Consider the following 14,299-nt stretch of genomic DNA (forward strand, 5'->3'; position numbering starts at 1 on the left):
TTGGGATTTTGTCTGAGTTGTTCCCTCTACTGATAATATCTTACTCTGTTTTTTCCTTGGCAGAATTTTGATCCTCTTCAAAACCATGCTTAACATGTATGAAGTTACTTATATATAGGGTTATTTGTTGAAGCAGAGTTTATAATGGCAAAAGATTGGAAATTACTTAAATGCCCATCAGTACAGCAGGAGACTAGTTAAATAAATGATGGGATAACTCCATAGTAGAATGATATTCAGTGCCTCCTCCCCCCAACACCAGGAAAGCTTTTATTTACTGATCTCAGATAATTTTATTTATATATGCATTAGAACATCTTTGGAAAGATATATAAAAAATGATAACCTTGGGGCACCTGGATGGCTCAGTCATAAGCATCTGCCTTCGGCTCAGGTCATGACCTGGGATCGAGCCCCACATTGGGTTCCCTGTTCAGCCGGAAGCCTGCTTCTCCCTCTCCCACTCCCCCTACTTGTGTTCCCTCTCTTGCTGTGTCTCTCTCTGTCAAATAAAATCTTTAAAAAAAAAAAAAAAAGAAAAGAAACGATAACCTTGGCTACCTGCTAACGTAGTTACTTAATTTAAAAACTAACCTCTAGGGGTGCTTGGGTGGCTCAGTGGGTTGGGCCACTGCCTTTGGCTTGGGTCATGGTCTCAGGGTCCTGGGATTGAGCCCCCTGTCAGGCTCTGTGCTCAGCAGGGAGCCTGCTTCCCCCTCTGTCTCTGCCTGCCTCTCTGCCTACTTGTGATCTCTCTCTGTCAAATAATTTTTTAAAAAATTAACCTCTAGGGGTGCCTGGGTGGCTTAGTTGGTTGAGTGTCTGACTCTTGGTTTCAGCTCAGGTCATGATTTCAGGGTGGTGAGGTGGAACTTCTTGTCAGGCTCCGTGCCCATTGGGGAGTCTGCTTCAGAGTCTCTCATCTCCCACTCTTGTGAGCGTACTCTGTTTCTCTCTAAAATAAATAAATAAATCTTTTTAAAAATTTAACTTCTAAAAACCAAGACTTGCCATAAAGTATTCCATTATACCAGACTTTCTCCTGTCCTCTAATCACTATCATGTTCTATTTATCTTATGCATATTTCTCCTATCCTGATATCAAACTTTATTATTATTTACGCAATTCATTCTTCTTATTATGAAGTAGCTTGAACATAACAGAAAAGCTATATGATTTTTTGTTACCAGATTCTGAGCATTTTGAAGGCAAAAGTGTGTTTTATTTTTATTCCAGTCCATGGTACTCGATGCGTATTGAGATTAGTAAAATAACTTTGTAAAGCCTAGAGCTTTAAATAAATGGTAGTTATTCTGTTAGAAATAATATGTTATTCATTTGAACATTATTGTTAATGTGTTAGTCTACTAGGCAGTGACACCCTGCATGTCTTTGTTGCAGCTGTTTTCACTTTGAGCTATGGTGAAAATTCCAGCTGTGCTTTTTACTGCTTATCCCAAGTGTAGGGTTTTTTGGTACTGTAACATTACGTTGGTAAGTATGAAGTTAGTGGAAGAAACTTTCAGGAAACTTACACCAAAAGAAATTTCTGGTATATGCTGTCTGTGAAGAATTCTTTTTCATTTCTGTTTTTGCTTTTATTTCCATATGAATTCCTTCTTGTCCACATCTCAAACAGTGTTCCCTTACTGTTTCATCACTACTAAAATACTGGTAACTACCCCTGTTTTGCTTCTAAAATTGAGCAATGGCAGTCTTGTCCCACACCCTCCTCATCACACCTATCTGCCCCCACAGTTAATAATTATAATTTTATCAGTGTAAGTATTTGTCCTCCAATTTACGTTCTTAAAACTCAGCATATTTGAGAAAAAGTTTTGACTTGCTGTTTACATTGAATGGTTGCGAGATAACTGTGTCCTTCACTTCACTCTAAAAGCAGTGGGAAGGCATTGATACCTTTTTACCTAAGAATTAACCTGATTAAGTATCTTCCCCTAAGTTGTGTGGGCTTTTTACCTCCACCACTTTTATGATTTTGAGGATTTCACATAGGGACACATTCATCCTGTGGTTTGGTACCTTTGAGCAACTCCAAGACATTTGATGCATCTCTGTGTTATCTCTTTTTCCTCTCTTGTCTCTTCCCTTTTTTCTACAACTGCCTTTCAATTTCTTTTCTTTTTTTTCCTTTTCCTTATCCTCCATTTCTCCTCTTTTGGAGTGTCTGTGTTACCCATTGGCATTTGTGGGCATTAGTTATTCCTATTGGTTGTGCCCTAGACTAGACATGTTCCATATAGAGAAATGGTCATTCTCTTTTCTGAGATAAGACTCAGTGCAAGAAGCTGTTGTACAACAGGTGCTCAAAGTGGTTCTTAAGTTTGATATTTTTGCCTGAAAGTTTGGCTGTTTGGGATGGCTAGATTTAAGGACCTGTATCAAGGCACAAGTCAGACTTTTTAGCTGTTATTTTGTGGTGATGTAATTATGGCCAAAATGGGTTACGTTGTAAGCTATATATAACATTTTATATTTTATTATAAAGAAAAGCAAACTATCTATTTAACTTAAATTTTTTACTTCATTAATTTAGGTATGGATGGCAGAACAGAAAATATCATATGATAAGAAGAAACAAGAAGAATTAATGCAACAGTATCTTAAAGAACAAGAATCATATGATAATAGGTGAGAAATTCCACTATGCTAGTGTTTTTATTTTTGTGTGTGTGCTTGGCTTTTTTAAAAATTCAGTTAATTTACATATAATGTATTATTAGTTTCAGAGGTAGAGTTCAGTGATTTATCAGTCTTACATAATATCCAGTTATTACATCATGTATTACGCAGTTGCTTGCCTTCCCTCCAGCAACCCTCAGTTTGTTTCCAATGATTAAGAGTTTCTTACGGTTTGTCTCCCTCTCTGATTTTGTCTTGTTTTATTTTTCCCTCTCTTCCCAATGATCATCTGTTTTGTTTCTTAAATTCCACATATCAGTGAGATCATATGATAATTGTCATTCTCTGATTGACTTATTTTGCTTCTATGCTAGTGTTTTTAGAATAATCAATTGCATGAGAATGATCACTTATTAAATCATATATTAAATTAGCTTTTTTGAATTGAATGCCCCAGTGATAGGATTCTATTTCCTCTGTACCCTCTTTACTCTTATATCTGTACACTGCCACTTTTTCCAACCATATCCATAATTCACATAAAACATAACGTTAAGGGGCACCTGGGTGGCTCAGTGGGTTGGGCCTCTGCCTTCGGGTTGGGTCGTGGTCTCAGGATCCTGGGATCAAGCCCCGCATTGGGCTCTCTGCTCAGTGGGGAGCCTGCTTCCCCCTCTCTCTCTGCCTGCCTCTCCGCCTACTTGTGATCTCTCTCTATCAAATAAATAAACAAAATCTTTAAAAAAAAATACGTTAATGTGACTCCATATACAGTTAATAAGCAAATCCCAACTTAGGTAAAGCTTGGAAGAACAAGAAAGTCTATACTCGAACTACTGAGACTGCTTACAGAGATATTTCTTCAGCATACACTGAAATGAAGGGATGCACAGAGCACCTTCAGGAAGTAAAATGAAGTGTGTCTACTTGACCTACATGTCATTGATCTGCTAAAGGCAGGATCATAGCTAGAGTCCTTTATTGGTTTATTCCAGCATAGTACCTGCCCTTTATGTGTTGTCATTTTATGGTTGGTTGTTTTGTTTTTGTTTTTTTTTTTTAAAGATTTTATTTATTTATTTATTTATTTGATAGAGAGAGCGAGCGAGAGAGAGAGAACATAAGCAGGGGGAGTGGGAGAGGGAGAAACAGGCTTCCTGCCAAGCAGGGAGCCTGCTGTAGAGCTCGATCCCAGGGATACTTGACCTCAGCCAAAGGCAGATACTTAACGACTGAGCCACCCAGGCGCCCCTCATTTTATGTTTGTATTACCAAGTCTAACTCACGCTGGTTGCTCTTGGTTAATCAAGCAAGTGAATAGTGCTGCTTTAGTTATATAGACCATACTTTCTTCAGCTCATTTCTGTTCTTCATCAAAATATGGAACATAAGTACTACTAAACTGTTACTGAATATTCTTTTAAAATACAGCATATCAGGGGGCGCCTGGGTGGCTCAGTGGGTTAAGCTTCTGCCTTCGGCTCAGGTCTTGATCTCAGGGTCCTGGGATCAAGCCCCACATGAGGTTCCCTGCTCCATGGGAAGCCTGTTCTTCCTCTCTCACTCCCCCTGCTTGTGTTCCCTCTCTCACCGTCTCTCTGTCAAATAAATAAAATCTTTAAAATAAACAAAATATATCAAGAGAGAAATTACATAAATAAAACTTTTAGTTTCAATTAAGTACTTTCCTCACTAATTCTATGTAATGTGGTTAGTTTAATTATTGAGTACCTACTTTCATGCAAGACAATAAATAGCAGTGGGCCTCTTTGTTATAGGGGCCTATAAAAATGAGATACATGGTTCGTCTCAGTTGTATTGTTTGTTTGTTTGTTTATTTTAATTAAGTAGGCTGCATGCCTAACATGAGACTTTTAACTCAAGCCCCCGAGATCAAGAGTCACACGTTCTACCAACTGAAATAGTCAGTCACTCCCTGTTTATTCTTTATCTTAAAAAAAAGGGTTACTTTATTCCCTTTGTAATTTAATATTTGAAGCTATACAAACACCCTGTTTTTCCTTGAACTTTTGTTCACTAATTTAGCATTCACTGGTAGATACTGCCTGCGTTAGTTATTACTGTGGTGTTCGAATCTATTCCTCTCATTCTCTCTACATTTTAAAATTTGAATTCCTGTGGAAAGAAGAATTTTCCCTTTCTGTAGTGTAGTTATTTATTTAATTATTTATTTCTATCAGTATGGACTCAGGGATATTTAGTTAATGGGTTATAAACCAATACTATTGTTACTTATTTTGGCACTCAGATTGTTTCAGTTTTGGCCTTTGACTGCTCCTCCAGCTTAGCTCCTATATCCAACCCCTGGTAACCACTATTTTACTTACTGTCTCTATGGATTTGCCTGTTATAGGTGCCTCTTATAAGCAGAATTAAAATATTTGTCTTTGCGTCTGACTTATTTCACTTAGCACAGTGTGTTCAAGATTCATCCATATTATAGCATGTGTCAGAACTTTTTTTCTTTTTGTGGCTAAATAATATTCCATTGTATGTATATACCATATTTTGTTTATGCTTCTGCCTTTGGGCTGTTGTGAGTAATGCTTCTGTCAACATTGGCATGCAAATATCTATCTGTTCAAGTCCCTGTTTTTGGTTCTTTTAGGTATATACTTAGGATTGGATTTGCTGGATCATATAGTAATTCTGTGTTTAGCTTTTAAAGAACCACCAAACTCTTCTATAGTAGCTGCACCATTTTACATTCCTACCAGTCATGCACAAGGGTTCCATTGTCTCTATGTTCTTGCCAACTTTTATTATTTTCCTTTTTTTTTTTTCATAATAGCCATCCTAATTAGTGTGAGGTAGTAGCTCATTGTTTTAATTTATATTTCTCTAGCAACTAGTAATATTGAGCTTTTTCATGTGTTTGATTTTAACTTCTAAAATGGTGTTAATTTAATATATAATCTGTTAAAGGGTATTTTGACTCTAAGTATATGTATTTACAGAGTTTTGGAGCCATCACCATAATCTAATATCAGAACATGTTGTACCCGTTAGCTGTTACTTCCCATTCCCACACCCTGTCCTTCTACCTGTCAACCCTAAGCAGCCACTACTTTACTTTCTGTCTCTGTAGATTTGTGTATTCTGAACTTGGCATATAAATGGGATCATACATATAAATGGTCTTCTGTGACTGGCTTCTTTCACTTGGTATAATGTTTTTGAAGTTCATCTTTTTTGTAGCATGTGTCAGTAGTTCATTCCTTTTTATTGCAAAATAATATTCCATTGTATGGATATAGATCCTGTCATCCATTTTTCTCTCTTTTTTTTTTTTTTTTGCTCTCTTCCTTTTTTTTTTTAACAGTTCTTTATAAATTCCAATGGAAATAAGAGAAGAATGATAATTACGTAATAGACCCTTTGTGATTGCCTTTCTCAAATATAAGAGGAGATTCTATTCACTTTTTAGCTTTCATCTTTATAATCAGTACTTACTTGGATCGTATGAATTAAAACTTTAACTCAGCCATTCAATTTATTGCAGAGATTTTTTTTTCTTTTTTTAAATCATGGCATATCTCTCTAAACAGAACCTAAACTGGGAACTTCAGTGTTAGAACTATAAAGAAAATGATTTTTGAGGCGCAGCAGACATTGATTCCATCATAGTAATTAACCTGTTGTAGAATATCTTAAACTATTCTCTCCTCTTTGGCCTCATCAAAGAATTTGATTCTTCTATTGAGTTTGACTCTTATTACAAGCATTAATTGGATTTGACTTTCTAAAGAAATTCCAGAGAGACTCATTTTTCCAAAACTGATCCCTCACAATTAAGAAAAAATGTTGGCACTATTTAAGTTAATTCCAAATTTGTGCTGGCATATAGGATTTCAAAGCTGTCATTATTTCCATAGCATTTCAAAGTTTAAGAAAAGCATGTGAGAGGGACCGTGGCATTTTTCCCGTTTTCTTTTGGAAGGGCGAAGATCTCTCAGGTAATGAGAAAGTCTCAGAAATTAAAACCAGTTACTAAAGAGGCAGCACTGTTTGAATTTCCATTCATGTACTTCAGATAGTATCTAATCAGTGAAGTAAAGTTTTGGAACTTTATCTCTGACAAAAATATTTTCTGTGGGGCGCCTGGGTGGCTCAGTGGGTTAAAGCCGCTGCCTTCGGCTCAGGTCATGATCCCATCGTCCTGGGATCGAGCCCCGCATCGGGCTCTCTGCTCAGCAGGGAGCCTGCTTCCTCCCTTCTCTCTCTGCCTGCCTCTATGCCTACTTGTGATCTGTCTGTCAAATAAATAAATAAAATCTTTAAAAATATATATATATATTTTCTGTTAATTTCCTTAGGGTTTTGAGAGATGGGGAATGTTTATTCTGTAACTTTTTCCTCCTATGTAAAATTGTTAACTTTCTTGTTTTACTTAGGTTGCTTATGGGAGATGAGCGTGTAAAGAATGGCCTTAATTTCATGTATGAGGCCCCACCAGGAGCTAAAAAAGGTACTTGCCTCATTTCCTTTTTCTTAGTCTTTGATGTGTTCACAACTAAAGATTGAGAACTGTTATGACAGACTTTTAAAAAAAATTGTTCTTCATCTTTCGGGGCTCCTGGGTGGCTCAGTTGGTTAAGTGTCCAACTCTTGATTTGGGCTCAGGTCATGATCTCAGGATCATGAGATTAAGCCCCACATGGGGCTCTGTGCTTAGCACAGAGTCTGCTTGGGATTCTCTCTCCCTCTCCCTGCTTCCATTCTCTCTAAATAAATAAATTTGTATATAAATAATCTTCAAATAAATACATACATACCTAAAGGTTGCTCTTCATCTTTTAAAGTTGCTATTATTCTGTAAATATAATTTTAAAATACTGAAGTCAGGGGCGCGTGGGTGACTCAGTGGGTTAAGCCTCTGCCTTCAGCTTAGATCATGATCTCAGGGTCCTGAGATTGAGCCTCATGTCAGGCTCTCTGCTCAGTGGGGAGCCTGCTTCCCCCTCTCCTTTTGCCTGCCTCTCTGCCTACTTGTGATCTCTTTTCTGTCAAATGAATAAAATCTTTAAAGAAATAAAGTAAAATACTGAAATCAGTATAATAGAATAAATATTAGAAATAATTGTCTTATCTAGTAATATTTTGTGACTTGACTTTTTTTAATGACTTGACCTTTGAGGAGGAAAAATTGTCAGCATCAACAGAAGTGCACTTATTTTATAAATTTGTGTATACATCTTTAGTCCTGCTTAATATACATATAGATAGCATAATATTCTGTCAATGAAAAATAAAAAAGTTTAAAAACTAGGAATTAGGGACACCTGGATGGCTCAGTCATTGTCTACCTTTGGCTCAGGTCATGATCCCCAGGTCCTGGGATCAAGCCCCACAATAGGCTCCTTGCTCAGCGGGGAGCCTGCTTTTCCTTTTCCCCCTCCTCCTGCTTGTGTTCCCTCTCTTGCTTTGTCTCTGTCAAATAAGTAAAAAAAAAAAAAAAAACCTAGGAATTAGCATGCTTATTACATATTATCTTGTTCAATATTGTATTTATCCTTTTTTAAAAAAAAAAAAAAGATTTTATTTATTTGACAGACAGAGATCACAAGTAGGCAGAGAGAGAGTAGGAAAGAGGCTCCCTGCTGAGCAGAGAGCCCGATGCGGGGCTCGATCCCAGGACCCTTGGCTCATGACCTGAGCCGAAGGCAGAGGCTTTAACCCACTGAGCCACCCAGATGCCCCAATATTGTATTTATCCTTTAGAGATTTGAATTTTATCTCGTGAAAGAAGAAAAAAGTCAAACCAATAATTTCTTACAAGTTATAATTAAATACCATGACATCATAATATAGTATATGATAGCTGACTTTAGTGTTGAAGTTTTTAACTTGAGCTCCCTTTTTTTTCTCCCATATCTTTGATATGCAATCAAGAAAACAAAGAGGTAAAGTACTATTTTCTGTGTTTGGATTTACTTGGCAATAGATTGTAATTTTATGGAAAAATTGAAAGACTTCTTATTGAATGTTTTTAGAAAGAAGAAACAGAAGGAGAGACTGAATACAAATTTGAATGGCAGAAAGGAGCCCCCCGGGAAAAGTAAGAGCCAGTTTTCTTTTAAAATGAAATACATATCACTAATTTTATCTAATATCCCATCTTATATTGTCTTTTCCTTCATTAGCATAGGCAACTAATGTTAAAGGTATTTTACATTATTTGTTTTATACAACTAATTTATTTGATCATAGACTTTAATTTTGTATAGTTTTCCATTTTTTAAATCACTAATCATCAAACTGGACAATTAATAAGTAAGTGGTGTTTGGAAATGCTAAATAGATTTCATAGTCTGTGTGTTTATTGAAATTACATATTTTATAATGTATTTAGAACTATAAAACTATTTTCAGAATAACTGCCATTTATTAAATCGTTCTTAATACTATGTACATATTCTCTACTTAATAGATATGCCAAAGATGACATGAACATCAGAGATCAGCCCTTTGGTATTCAGGCAAGTGAGCCATATTTTACTTTGTAAGAATAATTTTTATTTAATAAATACTTCTTTATACTGTTGTCCAAAAGGTATGTAAGCTGAAAAGGGCTCTGTGGTGTTGATTTGTACCAGATAGTAAAAGGACTAGGGGAGAAAACATTAAATGTAGTAGACTGATAAAATGTTTGTGCTTTCTCTCTCTCTCTGTCAAATAAATAAAATCCTTTAAAAAAAAAAAAGAATTTAAGATTAAGCCATGACATAATTCTTTTTTGGTATTTTACCATTTCTTTCTGGATGACATTGTTTTATTGCCACCAAGTAACAGTCAAAACACAGTAGGATTCAGCTTAGCTTTTAGGCAGAATTTTTAAAGATTTTAGTATTTATGTTAAATTACCAAATATATTGATGGAGTCTTTCACTGGAAATCTTTTAAAAATGACAGTAATTTAACTTAAACTTTACCAAGAAGTAGGGATTTGAACATTTGTTAGATCCTTACTATCTTACTAACTAAAACAACGTTCACTATTTCTCAGGTTCGAAACGTGAGGTGCATTAAATGTCACAAATGGGGTCATGTCAACACAGATCGAGAATGTCCTCTCTTTGGTCTTTCTGGAATCAATGCAAGTTCAGTTCCCACTGATGGCTCAGGTAAGCACTAGACATAAATTATGTTTGTTTTAGAATTTGTATCAAGGACAAACAAGGAAAGATAACATTTTTCTTAATATCTCTGGGTATTGTTTTCCTTTGTTGGTTTTTTTGTTTTTGTGGGTTTTTTTGGACTAAGTCATGTACCCAAAATATGATAATCAGTGGGAAACTCTGATAATATATTTTGAATTTGAAATGCTGTCTGTTAGAATTTAATTTTTCTAGCCCAGGGCCCTATAAACTTGATTTTAAAGGTAAGAGATATACTAAGCATAGTCCATTAAGTTAGTAACCTAAAAATAGAAGGAAGAAATCATTATTTCTCATATTCATGTCCTCCAGAATTGTAAATGTAGGCTGACTAGAAGACTCAGCATTTACATCATTTTAGTTCAGAAATAAAATCAAAACTGAGTTTAAAAAGATGTTAAATACTTTAAAATTGAGTTTTACTTGATAGTTATTTACCTTCCTGCATATTATTGACAACTTAAAAAAATTTGTCTAATTTGGTATGGCTCATTTGAGTTCTCAGATATTGAAGCTGAGAAGTTTTAAATTTATCAGTGCCTTATTAGTATATTATTGAAACAACCACACCAATCCAATTTTAAGTCATAATAAATTAAAAATAACCACTTAACTCTGTAATCTTAAATTACTTCACTTTTATGAGCTTCAACTCATCTTAAAATAAGGATGATAGTATAACTCAAAAGGTTTTTCAGCATTATTTAAGAAGCTGTAGAGCCTTTCCTAAAACGCCGTCTTACATGAAACCCCAGTATATAGACCAGGTATTAAGGCAGAGCTGCTGTACTGAAGTAGATGCTCTGGGCGTGAAGGCCTATCCCCTCACTTCACCAGCCCTCTGATGTACTTTTTTGGACTCCCCAGGCTTTCACTACCACCTTTGAGCACAAGGTTCACTGTCAATCAGCATAAGACCTTCAGCTTCTATTCTCTTACAAGAGATCCTGCTCCCTTCCAGCAAGCCAGGGGCAGACTTTAGGATTCAGGATGCCAGTGCCCATATTAAGAGTTTAGGAATTTGATCCATTGTCAAGTTTGACAGTGGGTTTTTGTTTTTTTCATTTTTATGTTTCTATTATTTTTTATTTTTTTTAAATAGGCTCCACGCCCATTGTGGAGCCCAGTGCAGGGCTTGAATTCACAACCCTGAGATCAAGATCTGAGTTGAGACCAATAGTTGGAGACTCAACTGACTGATCCACCGAGGAGCCGCTTGACACTGTTTCTTTTATGGTGTTAGGCGTATTAGAATGGGTAGAGAAGTACACAGAATATTACAATAGATTTTTTGTTTTAATCCTTACTGCTCTAAAGAAGGTTTAGAAATCACATTTTACCTAGAGGGAAACTATTTGCTCAGTGGTGAGAGAATATTGGTCTGTACCTGGCAATCTCTGACAAAAGAGTATCGTACTGATTCCACAGTGCAGGTACTCTTAAAACCCACATACTGCTGTTCCCTCCTCCCCTACCCCCACTCAACTGGTGAAAGAAGAGAGAGAAGTCCCAAAAGAAGTAAAGCCCCAAAGAACATGGGGGTAAACTAGGTGAAGAACCTGTTGGCTCAAATATTTCTGACCGCTAATTTTAGTAGTCATAGGAATCTGATGTTGTCTCTGAAAGGTATATATGTTTTCTGGAAGGGGTTGCATCTTTCTTATTTTTCCTTCACTCCAGCCTTATGGTGCCCTTAACAACTCTGTGGCTCCTGTATTGGCTAGGGGCAGACACAGTGGTAATGGCTATCTTTGTCCCTAGCTTCATTTCACTTTGATCCTACTTCTGAGAGAATGAGTAGGATAGACTCCAGACTAGTAATCAATAGATCTGCTTTGTCTTGATTCTGTATTAGACGGTCTGTAACAGCAACCAGAAGAACTTGTGCTGTTAACCTATTTTTAAGAGTATTGGAAATGGTGAGGGGCACCTGGGTGGCTTAATTGGTTAAGTGTCTGCTTTCTGCTCAGGTCATGATCCTGGGCGCCTGGGATTGAGCCCAACATCGGGCTCTCCCTGCTCACTGGGGAGCCTGCTTCTCCCTCTCCATCTGCCCTCCCCCTGCTTATGCTCTGTCTCTCTCACATACAAAATCTTAAAAAAAAAAAAAAAGGTATTAGAAATGGTGACTTTAGGTAGAGCAAAGCTGTTTATTAGCTCTTTTCCACCGTCCATTTACATTCATAAATTTAAAGTAATCATTCATTTTATACAAAGTTTTTGGAGCCCACTTATGTTGGGGTTATACTGTAGTACTGTTCTTTAGTCAAATAAACTTTTTCAAAATAAAGTGAACCAAATAGAAAAAAAGCTGTATTTTTTGGCTTCTAGTAAGTCTTAATGTATTTGTAACCAAGCTTGAGATGTCTACAAATTGGTGGCTATTTCTCTGTATCTAAATGAATTGAGCAGTGGAGTGGTAGAGGATAAAATAAATACTTTCTTGAAATACTATAGTTGATATCACTAATATATAAAATGTTTTTTCTAGTCAACATGAAAAAGGTGAACCTATAAACACAAAAGAGCAAGACATAAATATAGGTAGCTCAGAAAAGGAGGGCTCCCTCCAAATGGCCATTAAACCTATGAGGACATTTTCAGCAGCATTAATAACCAAAGAAATAGGGGTGCCTGGGTGGCTCAGTTGGTTAAGCATCTGCCTTCGGCCCAGGTCATGATCTCAAGGGTCCTGTTATTGACTCCCATGTCAGCCTCCCTGCTTCTCCTTCTCCTTCTGCTGCTCCCCCTGCTTGTGCTCTCTTTCTCTGCCAAATAACCAAAGAAATGAAAACTAAAACAATACACTATCTTCTTGCCTACCAAATTTGGCAGAGATTTAAATGAAGATACATCCAGTGTTGAAGCATGTGTGGTAAAATTAACATTTTAATCCACTGTTGATAAATTGGAATAGCCTTTTTAAAGAGTCATTTGATGATATGTATCAAAAGCCTTAAAAACGTTCATATCCTGCAGTGCCTGTTGGGTCAGTCGTTAGGCATCTGCGTTCGGTTCAGGTCATGATCCCAGGGTCCTGGGATCGAGCCTCACGTTGGGCTCCCTGCTTCTCCCTCTCCCACTCACCCTGCTTGTGTTCCCTCGCTCACTGTCTCTCTCTCTCGTGGTCTCTCTCTCTGTCAAATAAATAAAATCTTAAAAAAAATTTCATATCCTTTTATGTAGGAATTCAGCTTCCAGGAATTTATAAGAAAGTGATAAGGGGGAGCTCCTGGGTTGCTCAGTTCGTTAAGAATTCAAGTTGTGATTTTGGCTCAGGTCATGATCTCAGGATTGTGAGGTTGAGCCTTGCCTGCACCGGGCTCTGCGCTCAGCAGGGAGTCTGCTCTCTCTCTGCGCCCCACCCCCGCCCCTTCTGCATCCCTGGCTTGCATGCACATGCTCTCTTTTAAAAATTTTTTTGTTTTTTTTTTTGTTAAAGATAAATTCTGGTTCCCAAGCTCCTATTGAATCGTAGTCCTGAGAGGAGTCTGAGACTCTCACCCCTGAAAGATGATGATGATCTGAAAATTTGGGAAAACAGGTTTAGGCAAAAATGATGTCATAGAATATCCTGGCGGTATGTGTTGTTTTTGGAAGTCGGATAGTACAGTGGAGAAGAAAAGATGGTAATGTGATGAAAATCCTTATTTTGATTTTAAGGGAAATGTTCATTTCAGCATCATTTCTAAGTTTTCACTCTTACAAACTAAATATCCAGCACTAGGGGAATGCAGAATAAACTGTCGATATATTTAGTGAATTAAGCAATACTAATTGAATCTACATTAAGATTTTGATAATATAAAACTGTATGCATATACATTAGGACTAGAAGGAAACACTGAAGAATGAAAATAGTTTAATGATTTGGTGAAATTACAAGTGACTTTCTTTTACTTTTATGTTAAAATGTGTGATTAGAATTGGGAGAGAAACTTAAAATTAAGGCTTTACAGACATTGAGTATTTTGTGATATCCTTCAGAAGGCTAATGTTTTCCTTTATACTCCTATATTAAATTTATTTCCAGAATAGTTGGAACAGCTAAATAAAGCAAAGAGATACTGGTGTTTTGTAAATGATATATTCATGATGAGAAATAACTAGCAGTCTGAGTTAATTCTTTGCCTCACTCTTTATAGAAGAAGGCATTAGGAAAATTTCCATTTCCATTTTCCCTTTAAAACTGACATATGTGTGAGAACAAATACTAGTAAACACACAGGATATTTTTTAATTTCTGAAATCCTTTATCTTACTCATCTGAGACTATCTCAAAGCACTGAACTCTGTGATAAAATTATGGTAAAAATAGATCAGTAACTTTCACCATCTGTGATACCGCAGAAGATGATGAAAGTTAACTGATCTATTTCTGATGCACTGTCAAGGGCGAGAACCATCATCTTCAGCTATATGTAAGAACAATTGATATGATAAGAAGATTTCCTAACGATATGGATGTTATTGAAAA

The 14,299-nt window shown here is 36.4% G+C and overlaps 1 protein-coding gene across 2 annotated transcripts in view; it reads left to right on the forward strand.

Annotated features, from left to right (window-relative positions):
- The window catches only part of CIRSR (corepressor of RBPJ and splicing regulator), a 42,149-nt gene that overhangs the window by 3,230 nt on the left and 24,620 nt on the right, over nucleotides 1-14,299 (forward strand). Inside the window, exons 2-7 of one of the 2 annotated variants that reach the window (XM_080799323.1) lie at nucleotides 2,559-2,653; nucleotides 7,060-7,133; nucleotides 8,558-8,568; nucleotides 8,659-8,723; nucleotides 9,096-9,144; nucleotides 9,672-9,789. In XM_080799323.1, coding sequence (XP_080655449.1) covers nucleotides 2,559-2,653; nucleotides 7,060-7,133; nucleotides 8,558-8,568; nucleotides 8,659-8,723; nucleotides 9,096-9,144; nucleotides 9,672-9,789 — 412 coding nt within the window. The remainder of the gene's footprint in view (nucleotides 1-2,558; nucleotides 2,654-7,059; nucleotides 7,134-8,557; nucleotides 8,569-8,658; nucleotides 8,724-9,095; nucleotides 9,145-9,671; nucleotides 9,790-14,299) is intronic. The other variant, XM_080799322.1, reaches the window with a different exon arrangement.

The sequence above is a fragment of the Martes martes genome (genome assembly GCF_963455335.1).
Source record: "Martes martes genome assembly, chromosome: 3".
NCBI classification, from domain to species: domain Eukaryota; kingdom Metazoa; phylum Chordata; class Mammalia; order Carnivora; family Mustelidae; genus Martes; species Martes martes.